The 16,394-nt window shown below is 34.4% G+C and overlaps 1 protein-coding gene and 1 long non-coding RNA gene across 3 annotated transcripts in view; one reads left to right on the top strand and one right to left on the bottom strand.

Moving 5' to 3' along the window:
* Positions 1 to 16,394, bottom strand: part of NTN4 (netrin 4) — a 104,207-nt gene that overhangs the window by 31,072 nt on the left and 56,741 nt on the right. For both annotated transcript variants that reach the window (XM_032493596.1, XM_032493597.1), the window contains exons 4-5: positions 11,305 to 11,431; positions 9,436 to 9,624 (exon numbers count right to left, since the gene is read on the bottom strand). In XM_032493596.1, the coding sequence (XP_032349487.1) occupies positions 9,436 to 9,624; positions 11,305 to 11,431 (316 nt within the window). The remainder of the gene's footprint in view (positions 1 to 9,435; positions 9,625 to 11,304; positions 11,432 to 16,394) is intronic.
* LOC106729986 overlaps positions 1 to 16,394 on the top strand; it is a 164,418-nt gene that overhangs the window by 95,290 nt on the left and 52,734 nt on the right. The window lies entirely within an intron of this gene.

Here is a 16,394-nt window from a genome sequence, read left to right as displayed (position 1 = left end):
AAGTAAGGGAAATTTTCTGTAGAAAAGTGTCATGGAACAGCTGTTAATATTCCATAAAACTAATCAATTTCCTATCCATTGAAATTTAACATATACTTTGGTGTTAAAAGGATGGGGAAGTGGGGATTGGACTTGATGAAGAATTAGACTAAATGATTATTTAAATAATTTTAAAACACACAACATACTTATAGTAGTTTAATGCTATGTTCTGGAATATGTAAATATGGAAGCAAAAGTAAATTGTCTATGTAGTAGTAAGCTAATTTTATTATAAATTCCAAACTCATTAAAATAATTCACTTTAAAGTATGAGGTATTTATGGTAAATAAATCTGTATACTAAATAAATAAGAGGGAGTTCTCTGAATGGAATTGCTGGGTATTTATTTTGAAACTGTTACATGAAAAACAGACATTCTATAATAAATGCTGACAGAAATTTTCTTGGTGAAAAGCAGAGGTTCTGAGTTAGACATTCTTAACTGGGAGAAGATAACTGAATGAATGCTTACCAGCATTTATATCTATCATTGAGTCAGGAAAAACAAGTCTAGCCAGAGTTTTAGTAATCCTTTAGGATTTCCCATCAAAGATATGGCTAATTCAGTGAGTAGATTAACTTATAATTATTAGCTCAAAGTTTTTCGTCCAAGAATGAAAGTGAACAGAGTTCACTCTAGAAACAGGAATAGTATGTGTAGTGGTTCTCAAATGCTAGCCTGGAGACCAAAAGGCTGACTCACAATCACCAATGATGCTTTAAAAAAAAAAATACGGTTTGTGTCTCCACCCTTGTTTGAGATTCTGACTCAATAGATCTAGGGCAGGGCTCTGAGATTTCATATTTCAACAGGTTTTCCCAAGTGATTCTGATCTACATAATAGGTTTGGGAACCAATGATTAGGTAGTAACAGTGCTTGAGATCAGAGTAGGAGAATGTGAAAGTGGAGGCAAGATTTCACACAAAGAAATCATTCCACTTTTGGTTTAGAGTCTATCTGAGTCTGAGTTTCTGATTAAAAAAAAAAAAAAAAAAAAAAAAAGACCTGGTAGCTTGAAATTGGCCAATGCTACAAATCAGGGTGTTTCCCCACCTAGAAAGCTAGTATGCCACTGTCCAGTAGGATTATTCTCACATTTTTAATGTACCTGCTATAGGAAAATCTACTTAGATTACAGGGTACCAAAGGCATATAAGTGAATTTAAGATTTCTAGTGAGTTACTCTAGAAGAGACTGCTCTTTTAGAACAAAGAGACAGTATTCTTCCAAGTGCCTCAGTACGCAGTGATAATTATATTTCTCATTTTACTTCTGTATTGTAATTTTAGCCATTTATTCTGCTCTCAGCCCTAGTTTCAGCTGGAGAGATTCACATTGTCCCTTGTGTTTACAGACCTTAAATGCACTGTCCTTAAAAAATTTTTTTTTCTGAGTGGTATAAATAAATTCAGTTTCAATGGTCTATCTCCACTAGTCTTAAAAAAAAACAAACAACATCCCTAAAATCCTCAGAAGTAATTTCTTGGCTATGAAAATGTGTAGTTGATTGTTTGAGTCCCACAGTTGACTCTGGTTAAGGTTAAAGTAAAAAGGAAGTGAGAACAGAGATGATTTCATTGCTCACGGGGATAAATCTATCGGCTAGTAGATTTGGTTCAGGGCCTTGCTTATTCAGGTTTGATGAATTTATGACTATTAACTAAAAGTGTATTCATAAAGACCATGGTATTTAGCATGGTGCTTGTCAGGAGGGAAAAATAGCCTAAAACATCAATGGGGCCAATAAGTCCTTGGCTTATTTGGCAGGGAACTGGCTACCTAATTGAACAGAGTTCCAAGAATAATGTCACCAATATTTGTTGAATGAATTAATGTGCCCAGGTAAGTTTCTATTAAATGTATGGTAGATTCTGTGAGGAAGAAAAATATCAATTTATTCCCTTTTCTAAATCATCTCATTAAAGGGAACAAAGGCAATCACTGATTAGAAGGTAGGACAAACTATGTCTTTTATCACTTTAAGAGGAAAAATTAAAAACAACCACCAAAGAAGTATTGAAGGGTATCTCTTCAAGGAAGTCTCTCCATAATTCCCCTCACATGACCCCCCCCCCTTAAAGCACTTGGTGTATTGCTTTCATTGCATTTTCCTCATATAATGGGGGATAATAATATTACCTACTTCAAAGTGCTTTTGTGAAAGTTAAATGAGCTTTTATATATATTATATATATATATACAATATATATATTATATCATCATAATCACCACAGTGTATTGAAATGATCTGTTACTATAAATTTCTCCCCATCTAGAATGTAAGGTCCTTTAGGGGAGATCTTTTCATGTATACAGACCTAGTGCTTACCACAATGCCTGCCACAGAGAAGACACTCAATTTTAGCTAAATTGAGCTGTGATTCATATACTTCCAGAAATTTTGTCTGGCCTGCTGTTTCAGGTTTTAAGTAGTTTCAACTCCTGAGAAGACATAAACTAGGAAATAAGGGAAAGAAGGGTTTTGATTCATCATTGCTGGCAGTCCAATAGAGTAGATTGCCCAGGCCTATTTAATACTATGTTTGTCATTATTTCACTGATAGAAATGTAAGGTTTATTATTTCCTAGATATACAGTTGTAGGCTTTAGCACTTGGAAATGAGAAACAAACATACAGAAGAAATTGTCTAGGATACGTCTTTGTGACTCTTCATATAGATTTGGCTACTATACAGTAGCAGTATTTCCAGTGTGTTCCGTAGAACACTGGTCCCACAGAACACTGGTCCCACAAGATACTCTGTAAGAAATGCATTCTCTGGTTAAATCTGAAAGACATACTTCAAAGCTCTACAGGTATTTTACAATGAATACTAGCATATTAAAGGCTCTGAGAAAAAAAAATAAAGGCTCTGAGAAATCCTTAAGTAAAGAAACCTTTGATTAATTCACCATTTTCTGAATTTGAAGGCTGTAGAAAAATTTCCCCTTATTTAATCCATATTAGTATCTAATGGAGTTAGTGTTCCATGAAATCAAATTTGAAATGCTATACTATAGAAACAAATTTTCCCAGATTTCCATTTTTTCTCAGTAAATCTCTATGTAATTCATTTCAAAAATCTATATGCGTACAAAGAGAGATGCTAACTTTGGTTAATTTGGATGCTAAGGGAATAGTAGGATAGTCTGTCTGGCTAACTAATTTTTAAAAATTAATTGTCAAATAAGTGCCAAATGCATTTAACTCTTGTTGAAAGTATTCTTCAACATTCTCAAACTTTAATGCAGTCACCTGAGAATTTTGGTAAAGTGCATTTTTTATTCAGTAGGTCTGGGGTGGGATCAGAGGTTCTGCAGTTGCTAAAGAGCGACTGGATGATGCCAATGCAGCTGGTTTTTGGATCACACACTGAGTATCAGGTTACTTTTATGCCTTAGTAAGCACAGTAGAATAAATATAATAAAATTGTTATTTTGAATAACATTTTACATGTTGTTGATGGAACCACACACTGAGATAGTTTAAATTTTTAGAAATATCCACTTGTTTTCTTGATACTACCTTCCTCATAAAAGTAAAGCAGGAACCAGTGGACAGAAAAGTTGTAGCCATAGCAATAACTCTATCAGCACTTAGCGTGAAATGTGGTGCACTGTGGGTACTTAATAAATATTAAGTACATTAACCTATTTATTATAAAGTTTATTATTGGCCTTGGTAACTCTGCTAAGGAAGGAGTTAATGATATGAAAATGAAAATACTACTAAGTAAAAATAAAAATGCTGCCAAACATATTGCCAATCAAATAATATATTATGGAAAATATTTAGGGAGAGAGAAAAACTGAATGTTCCAACAAGTGGTGGGATCTATCTATGGCTCAGAAAAGGGAAGGGAAGAACCGGAGTAATATTTTGGAAGAAGGTGCTAGTACGAAAATCCATGCTAGGGAAATGGACACAGGCATCTCTGCCCCAGACATATGCTGGAACAGTTATAAAGTGAATGGGGATATGCCTTCCTTGGGCAGTCTACTCAGGATCAGGGCATGTCTGGAGAAGGGAAAAAAGAAATACAGATCTTCCATACTAATCCATCCACCTACTACAAATTATGCTAAAAGGACTAAATTGGTACCAGTTATTTTCAGTTTCCCTACATGGTGCATTAAATATTGAATAAATATTTTTAACTAGCAGTGATTATTAGCAATATGAATTATTAGTAGTAGTTCCTGGCTTCAAGTCTTTCAATACCCCAGGTGCAGGAGAGTCCCATGACAATTCAAGGAGTCGAGAAACAAATCCAGACAAATATGTTAACAATTACCTTACAGTGTTTTGGGGGGTTTGGGAATGTATTAATGTTGTCTTGATGGAATTTTCTTTGAAATGGTTTTTGGTGCCTTTGGTCTTCTGACACTTGGGTATTGCCTATAAATATCAACTTGGTAGGGCCCACGCAATTATAGTAAATGATACTTATTGACTGATTATCAACTACTTGTGGATAGTTCAGTCTACTCCATCTCACAGACTGAGATGTCCAAGATGAGGACATCTCCAGCCAACCACCCATCTTTTCTACTTCTGTCATCCTCACACTCCTTTTTTGTTCTCTCCCTCTTTTTTTTTGCCTCTATAGCCATTCTGAAATTTTTTGAGTTCTTAGAATATGCTATATTCTTTCTTCCTTCTGTTCCTTTTTAGCACCAGTTATTCTGTCTGCTGAGATTATCCCTACCCATGTTATGTTGATTCCTATTAAACTCCAGGTCTCAGGTCTTAAGTTAAAAAAAAAAAAAATCAACTCTTGTTAATTGCCCCTCCTATGAGCTCCCCTGTACATTCTCCAACACAATATTGGTCATACTTGTGTGATCTAACACACACGCACATAAATACACACATATATATATTTATACACACACACACTCATACATACACAAATATAAGCCCTGTAAAAGGACTGTCTCTCTTGTTCACAGTTATAATTCCCAGGAATTAGCACACCTAGAACACAGTAGTGTTCAATTAAAAATTTGTTGAATGAAAGAATAAGTTTTAAAGACATCCTAATTTTGCTTAAGTCTATTGATCTTGGAAGAACTTTCAGATATTTTCATGGGCTAAAAAATAACAAATAGTTATGTGTTTTGTTAGTTCTAGCTACATTCTCACATTTTGCTTATGTTTTTATAGAGCTGTAGTTTGGAGACCAAAACCTATAAAACCTTTTCAGCACAAGTCCCTAGAAAAGCTATATAAGTAGTGGAGTCATTTTTAAAATAATCTCTTCTTTCATGCTCTTTTTATGAAATTCTGAATCCATGACCTCTCTAAGATTTAAAAAGCTAGAGCTGGCAACCTTTTTACATTTTGTAAGAATATGAGCCATAGCTTGAACATAGAACAGTAACAAAAACCAAAACATAACAAAAATAAACATAAGGTATTTATTTTGGCTCCATGTCTGCCAATAAACCTTTTCTATTTCTCTTTTTATTGGTAAGACTTAGACATTAAAAAAAAAAATCTCTGTTCTAATCCTTTGTGCATTTACTTATCTTACGATTTTACAAAGCTGAGCAATTTAATTTAAAATTTGATTAGTAAAGTAAAATGCATTGAATAATATGCAGTGCTTTCAAGCAAATGTGAACATTAATCAGTAAAATATATTGGAAATATATGAAACTTTCCTAATTAAATCACTGCAGTGGCTCCCTGTGCCTAGCATACAAGGCCCTGTAAAATCTAGCTTCAATCAATGTTTCAGTTTTCTCTCACTATTCCCCTAGGTCTTCTACTTGTTACTCTAATGAAAATGACTAGCTGTTTGTTACACCAGCACACAGTAGATGCTTAGTTAAATATTAGAAACTGGGTTTGCTTTAACCGATGTAAAATTGGAGAGGCCTTAATCTAGACCAGTGTTTCTCAAACTTTAGCTTGCATCAGAACCACCTGGAGGGCTTATAAAACTCAGATTTCTGTGGGTGGGTCACAGAATTTCTGTTTCAGAGGGTCTGGGTTAGAGCCTGAGGATCTGCATTTCTAACACATTTCCCAGATGATACTGATGCTGATAGCTCAGGCATCACACTTTGAGAATCACTGGTTTGCCTGTTAACTTCAACTGAACCTGAATGCTAATAGTGCAAATTCAATTTGATTTGAGCTGCTTTTGTACAACACAAGAATGATCCTCTGAAAACTAAGTCAGATTATGCTACTCTTCTGCTCAAAAACCTGTGCTGGTCCATCATTTCACTCCAAGTAAAAGCTGCTGTGCTTTCAGTGGCCTACAGTCCATACAATTTGCCTCAAACCTCTAGTCTCAACTCCTGGTACCTCCAAGTCACATTCTATTGCAGCCACTCTGACCTCTTTGCTTTTATTTTGACACATTAGGCCCCTTCCTGTCTTAAGACATTTGCTCTAGGCATTCCATTTGCCTAGAATACTCTTCTCCAGTTAAATATTTGGGCAACTTTTTTTTTTTACTGTCTTCAAATTTTTGCTCAGATCTCACCTTCCTAGTGATGAGGCCTACCCTTATCATCCTAATCAGTACTGCATCTTGTGTATGATCTCATTTGTGTGTAGAATCTAAAAAAACCAAACTCATAGGAATAGAGAACAGATTGGCGGTTTCCAGAGGTGAGGAGTGGGAGATGGTTGGGGCAAAATGGGTAGAGATAAGTAAAAAAAGTAAACTTCCAATAAATAAGTTTTGGAGATGTAATGTACAACATGACAACTATAATTAATGCCATACTGTATATTTGAAAGTGGCTAAGAGAGTAGAACTTAAAAGTCCTCATCACAAGAAAAAAAAATTGTGACTATGTGACGTGACAGATGCTAACTAAACTTACTATGGTGGTCATTTCAGAATTATACATATATCAAGTGATTATGTTGTACACCTTAAATTTATACAATGCTATACACCAATTATTTCTCAATAAAACTGGGAGGAAAATGAAAAAGAAATGCTACATCTTTTTAAAAAATTTTTTTAAATTTATTTTTAACTTTGAGCTGAGGGAGGTAATTTTCTTTCTTTCTTTTCTTAATGAAGATACTGGGGAATGAACCCAGGACCTTGTGTATTTTAGGAATGTACTCTACCACTAAGCTATATCCTTCCCTCCAAAATATGGCTGCATCTTGTCACTCCTCATTCCAAATCTCTGGCACCTTGGATGCCTCTTAGCTTGTTTTATTTTTATTTCTTTGGTAATAATAGCACTTATCACATTCTAACATACTCCGTACTTCACTTATTAATTATATTTATTGTCTGTCTTCTCTGCTAGAATATAGAGTGCAGAGGTCTTTGTTTTATTCCCAGGTGTATCATAAGCCCTTGGCATATGTATAATAGGCACTCAATATATATCCACTGAATGAATGAATGAACAAAGGAATGAATATGTTAGGTAATGGTGCTTGTACAACATACTGTTTGAAGTCATTGCTATATAACAGTATCTTTTTGAAAATGTTGTCTATTGTCATACAAGATAATTTATCTAAGTTACTCAATGACAAGTTAATTTCCTTTCCTGTTTTATCAGCTTGATAGTTCATTCTTATTGGCTTGGTAGTTCATTTTTATTTTTAGACATTTCTACCAGGGATTTGAGGGTATGGAATACACACATGCATTTAAATATATCCTGTACAAAAATGATGTTACAGCTGAGTATGTTCTAGATTGAAGCAATTTCACAAGCAGACCCTTCAGTCAGCACACAGAGTTAAGAAGCCTATATTCTGGTCCCTAAGGTACTTCGAATTTTAAAGAAGTAATTATCTTTGACATAAGGTATTTTTAGTCAATAAAGAGTAAAAATTCTATAATGTTGCTTCCCACCATCTATCTTATAAGACAACAACAATTATTATAATACTAGTTTTCATTTCTTGAGGGCTTACTATATAACGGGCAATGTGCTAAACACTCCACGTACTTTATCTTACATAGCTCTCATTACAACCTTGTGGGGAGAAAGAAATCGGAGTCCAAAGAGCTTCAAGAGCTGGCATAGGATTACACAGCCTCAAGGGGCTGGGAAGGCTTCTAGTCTAAATCTGTTTGAAACCTATTAAAATGAAACTCTGAGTATAAACAAGAGCAGGAGTTAAACAGAATTCTTACAGAAATATTGTGACGCAAATCCAAATTTGTAGCTCAGTTTTGAAAGTAAGCTCTTCCACATTCTATCTTCCACAGTCTAAGAGAGAAAGCTTGTAACAAGTAAGCCCACTCTTATTTCATGTAGCTATCTCCTGCCTCATGTTAAAGCTATGTATTTTTAAGTGCCAGAGAATTTTTCCTTCAAATTAAGAACAAACCCAAGATTTTAAATGATTGTTTCCCATTTCCTGACACTGTTTTTGAGCTAGAGCATGGAGTCCTTGGTTGGGAAAGAAAGGATATGATTTCCATCTCCATTAACAGGCCTGAGTAGTTTCTGTCATCTAATAATTTTCTGGGGGAGTGTAATAGCTCAGTGGTAGAATGTATGCTTTGTATGCACAAGGTCCTGGGTTCAGTCCCCAGTACCTCCATTAAAAAATAAATAAATAATAAAAACTAAAAATACAAACAAAAATGAATAATAATTTTCTGAGTTGACAGACATGTAAATACTCATCTAGTTAGATGAACTATTCATCCACATTGGACTTTTACTTAAGCTCTGCATACACCCATATGTTTATAGTCACATGTTTCAGATAATGTCTCATTAACTGAGCAGATCTTTTAAAACTCTACTCTTTTTTCAAATAAACTTTCTCTTGGAGTTGCACTAACAAAAAAGCAGAACCCATTATGTAAGAGTTTAGTATTTTGGGGGAGAGTAGGGAATTATTGTTATGTTCTAAATTCATTTATGATACAGTGGCATATTAGAGCAGAGTCAACCAAAATGCATTCACAATGAAACCAGAACCTGTCATTTCTTAGGTGTTCGAGTTCACTGCTGAGATGGAAACTAGAATGATCCAAGTGCAGAAAAACACTTCTTATTTCATCAACTTGAGTGTATTTATTATCTACGTTCTACTCATATATGTTGATTGTAAGATAATCTTAAATACACCTCCCTCTTCATTATTCTTTCTTCTCTTTTATTAGTCATCTTGTTTTCCAAAATATGGTGCTATAGGAAACAATTTTACTTCATGGAGTGTGAGAAAGGAGATTGCTTGTATGAATGCTATATTGTTTACACTTAACAGATTGAAAATTTTTGCCCCTTCTCAGTGAACAAATTAATTGATGTGTGTGAGTGGATTGGCTGAGAATTTTATGACCTCTCTCCCTTGGGCCAGCAAATGAAGGATGGAGAGTCATCTTTATTGTACAAATCAACCTTTTCCCCCCCAGTAACCATGAGTTCACTTACATTTGCAAGCATCTGGTGCAGAGAAAGGTCTCCGGAGGTCCCGGTAGAAGCCTGGTTTACAACGCTGGCAATGCTGACCTTCCGTGTTGTGCTGACAGTCATTGCAGACGCCACCACTGCGATTCCCCGATGCCTCCCACACATTAATGTCAAAGTGACAGGCATCAGCATGCCCATTGCACTTGCAGGCTGGAAAAAAGAAGCATGGGAGAAAAAAATTAAAAATAAAACGACAGGTTCTCTAATACTCAGGCAGTTAAGGGTAGAGCAAGCTGATTGCTAATTTTTAAAAATTTAGTTTTTTGAATAGTGTACATTTTCACAGTATAAGAATCCAAACAATATATGTTTTTAGTATACACTATGAACCCTAGTCTCCCATCCCCATTCACCCTGTTTCTTTTGGCCTGCAGCAGCTTCTTTCCTTCCTTCCATTCTTCCTTCCCTGCTTCCCTCCCTCCCTCCTTCATCTGAGCCTGGAAGGAACCTGCTGGTGGACAGAGGTTAGTAACTTGGCTGGTAGATTGAGTTACCTTTCATGAAGTACTATTCCTCAGTTATTGTTGTACTGGTGAGTACGAGGTAGTATCCTATAGAAGCCTTAATTTTCTTATAGAAGAGGCCTGCACTGTTTCTTATGTAACAATTTCTCAAAGGCATTTCTAAGATTATCAGTCAGTAGAACCAAATGACAAGTCTCTGTGTTCCATATATATTTAGATACGCAGTTCGTTTCTGTGGAAAGGGCCAGAGTGGCACTCTAGGAATTTAGGAGAAATTCTTTAGATTCTCTTGATGAGTGATTTAGAATATGAATCCGGTCTTTTTTCTGGAGGTCAGCTGTATTTGAAAATGTCTGTGCTATTGTTTTTCATTGTTTCCTTGATGTGTTATGATATTTTGACCAGATTCATAATCTTTTAAAAGCACTTTATAAGATAATTTAAGATTTATGCTTAGAGGAAATCCTTTAAGTGTCCTAGAAACTAAAATAAATCAGTTCTGACTCCAAATTATGTATAGGAAGTGACTTTTCACAATTTTACCCACTGTACTTCCTTTAAATCCCAGTAAAATTAAAGTTTGTGAGTGTAAACAGTGTTATGGGCATGTGTTTTTCTCTGTGCATATGTATTTCTATATTCATGTGTATTTCATTTTGAATTGCAAAGGGAAAAAATGGCTCAGGTTTCCATATTTTTCACCCTTCTATCTAATCTCCAACCTCAAACCCAAAGTTAGCTGTGGTAATGCAGTCTCATTCTTGACAAACTGGCTTAATTTCAAATCTAACTTGTCATTTCAAGTATCATAAGTGAAAAGAAAGACATTATGGTATTATGGAACAAAGCATTTAATTTGGAGTCTGAAGACTTGGGATCAAGTCCTCACTCTATTATTTACTAACTTTGGCAAGTTACTTAATCTTATTGACCCTCAATTTCCTTATCTCTAAAATGGGATTAACACCACCTGCTGTATAGGGTTGTTTTGAATTCAAGATAGTTATTTTCATGATTATAATTCAATATCTCAAAGATGAAGGTAACTGCACACCCTAATCCTCAGTTGCTCTTGTGTCTAATCATGTTTTTATTATGTCAAAGTCTCAAGGAGGGTGCTTAGATCCCACAAAGTATCCAAATGGGCAACACATTCCTTGCAAAATGGTCATATTGGCAATTTTGCAAGCAGTAATTGTTTCTAGTGGCTGGCTGATGTCACAGTGGGCAGTGTAATGGGCTATGTTTGTGTAGGTTACAGTGTCTATCACCCATCACTTAATATTGTGTTTCTAGAGACATCAAGGAGTACACAGATAAGTTTACTTTACAAAGAAGGCTTTGAGTCTGTGGGCTTGGTACTTACTTCTGCACTCTTTTGGAGACCCTGTTTTGCCATCAGCTGCCTCCCAGGGACGGTCATTGTATAAAGGTGCACAATGTTGGCAGTGGGTGCCTGCTGTGTTGTGCTTACACATACACTTTCCGTGTACCTGCAAACAAAAATAAGTAAGACCTATGAGTACAAACAATGCTAGGAAAGAACATTCTCCCCACAACTTTGTCTCATTGGTTGACTTTAGCCATATGACATTCATTTACTTTTCCGAAGTTAGTCATCAAGTTGAGAGATCCTTTTTTTTGTTTGCCTTGTGGTTTATTCAAAAGATTATGTAATATTTTTTCTTGGCTATAGGATAAATGACCCTAATGAGCAATTCTGAGGTACTGGCCGGGCATTTACTTAAATTTTTAAAACTTAAAAGATTTTTTTTTCTTTACACAAGGTAATACATCTTCACTACAGAGAATTTAGAAATCTGTAATCCCATCATAAATTGACATCATTATCAACACGTGAAACATACATTTCAGTACTTTAAAAATAGAATTACATTTAAAACTTTTTTTCGTGTAACAATATATTGAGATCATCTTTCCATTTCATTAAATATTCTTGTACAACACATATTTTAATGGCTTCTTTGTATGATGTACAATTCATTTGACCAATCACCTATTTTTTGTTATTTAGGCTTTAAATATTTTTACATGCTGTATTTTAATTTTATAATGAATATCCTTGTAGCTAACTATTTGTGTACATCTTTATTTGAAATGTGTTTTCTAGAAGTAAAACTGAACAGTCAACTTTTGTATATTTTAAGGCTTTAAAGACATTTTTTCTTAATGACTGGGCATTTTCTTTTAATCCCACAGTTCAGAATAGTTGAGGGTTTTGGGGGGGTTTGCCTTAATTAATTAATTAATTAATTAATTATTTTTATTGAGCTATAGTCAGTTTACAAAGTTGTGTCAATTTCTGGTGTACAGCACAATTTTTCAGTCATACATGAATATACATATATTCATTTTCATATTCTTTTTCACCATGAGCTACTACAATATCTTGAATATATTTCCCTGTGCTATACATGTAAGTTGAGGGTTTTTTAAAACAGTATTTCTCACAGGGAGGAATACTTCAGTGGAATTATCTGGGATCTGGGAGTTTTGTAAGAATTTTAATATTTTTGTATTATCTCACCAATGATTTCTAAAAATTAATATTTGGAATCATCTGGAATACTTCCTAATAGCTAAGTATTGCCATGTATACCAGTACCAAGATGCATTTTTTGACACATGATGTCATGACTATACAAATGAAAGTTTTGTAAAGTAGCTCAGAATGAGGTCCCCAAATTTGGATCTATGAGGTGTTATTTTTTTTTTTCTTGAGAAACAGTATAAAAGGTAAATTGGCATAAAGGTAATAAATTATATCAACCTGTCAACAAATATTTAATAAATATCTACGAGAGAGTCACTGTATTAGGCAATGCTTGGTACAAAAAGCATTACAAAACATGATTTCTATCTTTAAGCAAAGTATAATGTAGCTGGAGAAAAAAGATTTTCATAGATAAAAATAACAGATAAACAAGATAATGAATAAATACCTAAGAAACAAAATGATATTGGAATTTAAAAGATGCAGAAATCACCATAGGCTGCCAGTTGTTCAGGACTTTATGAGAAAGATGGGTTTTTTAGCTGGTCCTCCCTCGTAGATGGGCAGTATTTTTGACAGGCAGAAGGGAAGAGACATTCCAGGAAGAGGAAACAAAATTAACCAATTTGTGGTGTTAGGAGGCTTGGGAAAATCTGTGGACAAAGTTTATTTCAATACATCTAAAATATTCTGACTGCAGTGATAAGTGAACTACTAAAAACAATAGGTACTTAGAGTGGCCAGAAGCAAAATGAGTCTTTAGAGTTCAACAAAAGTGAAAATAGCCAATGTGCAACAGTACATTGATGTACTACCGCTTGACCTAATTTAACACTTGAGTAAGCTGTGTTGTCTTAACCCAGGACTTCCTTTCTCTTTTCATTCTCTTGGTGTATACGTCTTTGGTTCCACTGGTATTGGCACCCTGAAAATAGCATATGTATGATCCAAGTGTGTTATATGACTCCTGTGGACCTTATCACACAAAAAGTTCAAGTGCAGGAATAACTCTGGGCTTGGATGAGCCATCTTGCTAAATTTAAGTTTTATGTATTATGATGTAAGGTTTTTTGTACTTAATGAAAATTGATTATAGCTATCCTTTTAGTTCTCAATGATTAGTCAGGATATAAACTTTTTTAAATTTAGGCAGAATTGGCTCCTTAGAGTACAATGATGTTGCAAAAATTTTTGTTCATTTTCTTTATATAGACACTCAACCAACATAGATTCAATTTATTGGTTTTTCTCTTGGAATGCCCAAGAGTGAGGTGAGTTATAGTTAACATTTTCTTGGGTTTCTCTTTGTGACTGTCTCTGCTAGGAGCCATTTATATGTGAAGTCCCATGGAGTCGTAAGTTTACTATGCATTGCTATTCATGTGTCCAAGCAAGAGCTAAAAACAAATTTGTACTTAAATTTGGAGATCTGCAGGAAGTCAACTTCTACTGCTCTGTAAGAATGAGGCCTTTTTATTCTAGCTGTTGGATATCTGGATATATATTCTGGTAGAAATGCTCTAATCCAACTGCTTTTTATTAAATCTTTTAAATTCAACATTCCTTATCATCATGAAAAAAAAATACAGAAATTCTAACAAATAACTTATGCTGGGTAAGATTCTTTAAAGGCTTTTAGTAAAAGATGGCTAACTCTTTGTTTACTTGTATTAGATGCTGATTTCAAACAAAATGGAGTCTTTTGAAAAACTGAATAGGACAAATCTTCCAAAGTTGAAGAATTTAGTAAAGTGAAGGCACACTTATGTAGCTGATAGAAGTTGGCAGCATAATGAAGATTAGTGGAAAAAGCAGTTTTGTAATTGTCTAAATTCTATACCTTGTTAAAAAAAAAAGCCAAAAACCAAAAACCAAACCACCACATACAAAACACCCAGAATACAAATATTTGATAGAATTAGAGTCAAAATTCCTAGAATAAACCATCCCTAATCCATTACTGCTGTTAAGGAGATTGTATGGAATACTCTCTGAGGAGGGCATCAGAAACAATGTTAAGAAGTTAAGAAACTAAATATAGTAAAGACCAAGGTCAATAACTGCTATCTGTATAAAACTCTTAAGTGTGGTGCCTGAGGCTGTGTCTTGACGAGTACATAGGATTTTCCTTAGGGAGCAAATTCAAGAGATAAAAACCCCAAAGGAATATTCTGGGAAGAGTCAATAAATAAACCAGAGGGCATATGTTAAATAAGTAGGTTCCATCTAAATCATGAAATATATTAAATAGCTTAAGGATGCTGAATTTATCCTGTAGATACTGAAGATCTATTTGAGATTTTAGAAGTAAGGAAATGATTGAAAAGTACATTAAATATACTTTATTTTCCTCTCTTTCAAAAAATCTCCTTCTACCTCCTATCTTGTCTATTACGTTCTTTCTTCCTCTTCCTCCTTTATTAGTTCTTTTTTTTTTTTTTTGAGTCATTATTGTTTAATAGACAAAAACAGGGTTTTTGATTCAGACAATCTGTTTCAATGCCTGCTGTGTCTTTTGTATTATTTATTTTCAATATTTTTCTACCCTAGCCTATACTTTCCAATAGCCAGTGGCAGTCACATGTATTTTCTGATAATGTTCAGAATTTTAAAAGGTTGTTAATTCTTACTTTATTGCCTTTTTGCATCCTTCCTACTTTTTTTTATTGAAGTGAATTTACAACGTGTCAATTTCTAGTATACAGCATAATGTTTCAGTCATACATATACATGCATATATTCCTTTTCAAATATTCCTATGTCCTTTTTAAACAACTATTTATTGAATACTGTATAAAGACAGATACTGCAAATTATTGTTAGTTTTCTTTAGGGGAACTAAACTATCATCGTAAGTCAGTTTATCAGGTTTGGTCTTGGAATGCCCAAGGCCTATATGTAATTTTACCCAACTCATAGGTTAGTCCTGGCCCACAAATTCCAGGCCTCAGGAGGCCACAGACATTTGGGGAAACCTCATCAAACATTCACATGTATCACAAGATAATGTGGACAGGTCAGTTCCCTCTGAAGTAAGGATTTCAGAGCATTCCCTCATTCCCACATACTGTGGATTGGGATGAAACCCCTGGGGTCTGAAAGATGCTAGCCCAGCAAATATTTCTGCACACAGGAAAATTCAAGGAGCTGTCATTTGGGAATTACCAAAAATAGCTGTAAATCATTACCTAGACCATTTGAAACAAGAAATCCTTCCTCAGCGATACAACCGTTAACTGTTCAAGCTTGAAAGATCACCCACTATTCGATGCTCGTGAAAAATGTGCAAGTAAAACTAGGTCTTCATTGGGAAAAAAAAAACAAAAAACAGAACAACAGTAAGAGGAGACTTTAGTAACAAGTTAATCATAGCTCTTCTTTGGTACACAAACATCAGCTAGATAAAGAGCAGGAAAATGGGATTCTGTACTGAAGGCTTTGTTGGAGAAGAGTAGTGTCTAGCTGTGTAATTAGAAAATGAGAAATCTATTTTAACAACAAATCTACAACTCCTGATTATCCAAGAGGTATACCTCGCATTTTTGATATTCTATGAATTTCATAAACCCCTCTATTATACTGAGTATGACTCTGTTGATCTCAAAAGTTTTCCTACCTATAGCTAATAGTATTATTTGTTACTAATATTAACCTACTTGCAAGTCATTTTTTAGCATATTTATCTTACAGGGAGGGAATCATACAAATATTGAACTGGTAATTTAAGGAATTTACTGGAATAGGTTGCTCTTTAATACCTGTGCAGTTTGGCGACAAATATATTAGGGGCAAATAGACACAGCAGAGAAAATACCACTTCTTCATATTTGAAGCTATACAGAGATAAAAAGAATCTAGGTGGGTGCAAAATGAGAAAATTATTATCTTTCAAATCCATCATTGGAAGACTTGTGCTTAGAAAATCTGATTTTTAATTGTTC

This window comes from Camelus ferus, chromosome 12 (genome assembly GCF_009834535.1).
Source record: "Camelus ferus isolate YT-003-E chromosome 12, BCGSAC_Cfer_1.0, whole genome shotgun sequence".
In the NCBI taxonomy this organism is placed as follows: Eukaryota; Metazoa; Chordata; class Mammalia; order Artiodactyla; family Camelidae; genus Camelus; species Camelus ferus.
Note: the sequence above shows the minus strand (reverse complement) of the source record. Positions and strands in the feature narration are given on the sequence as shown.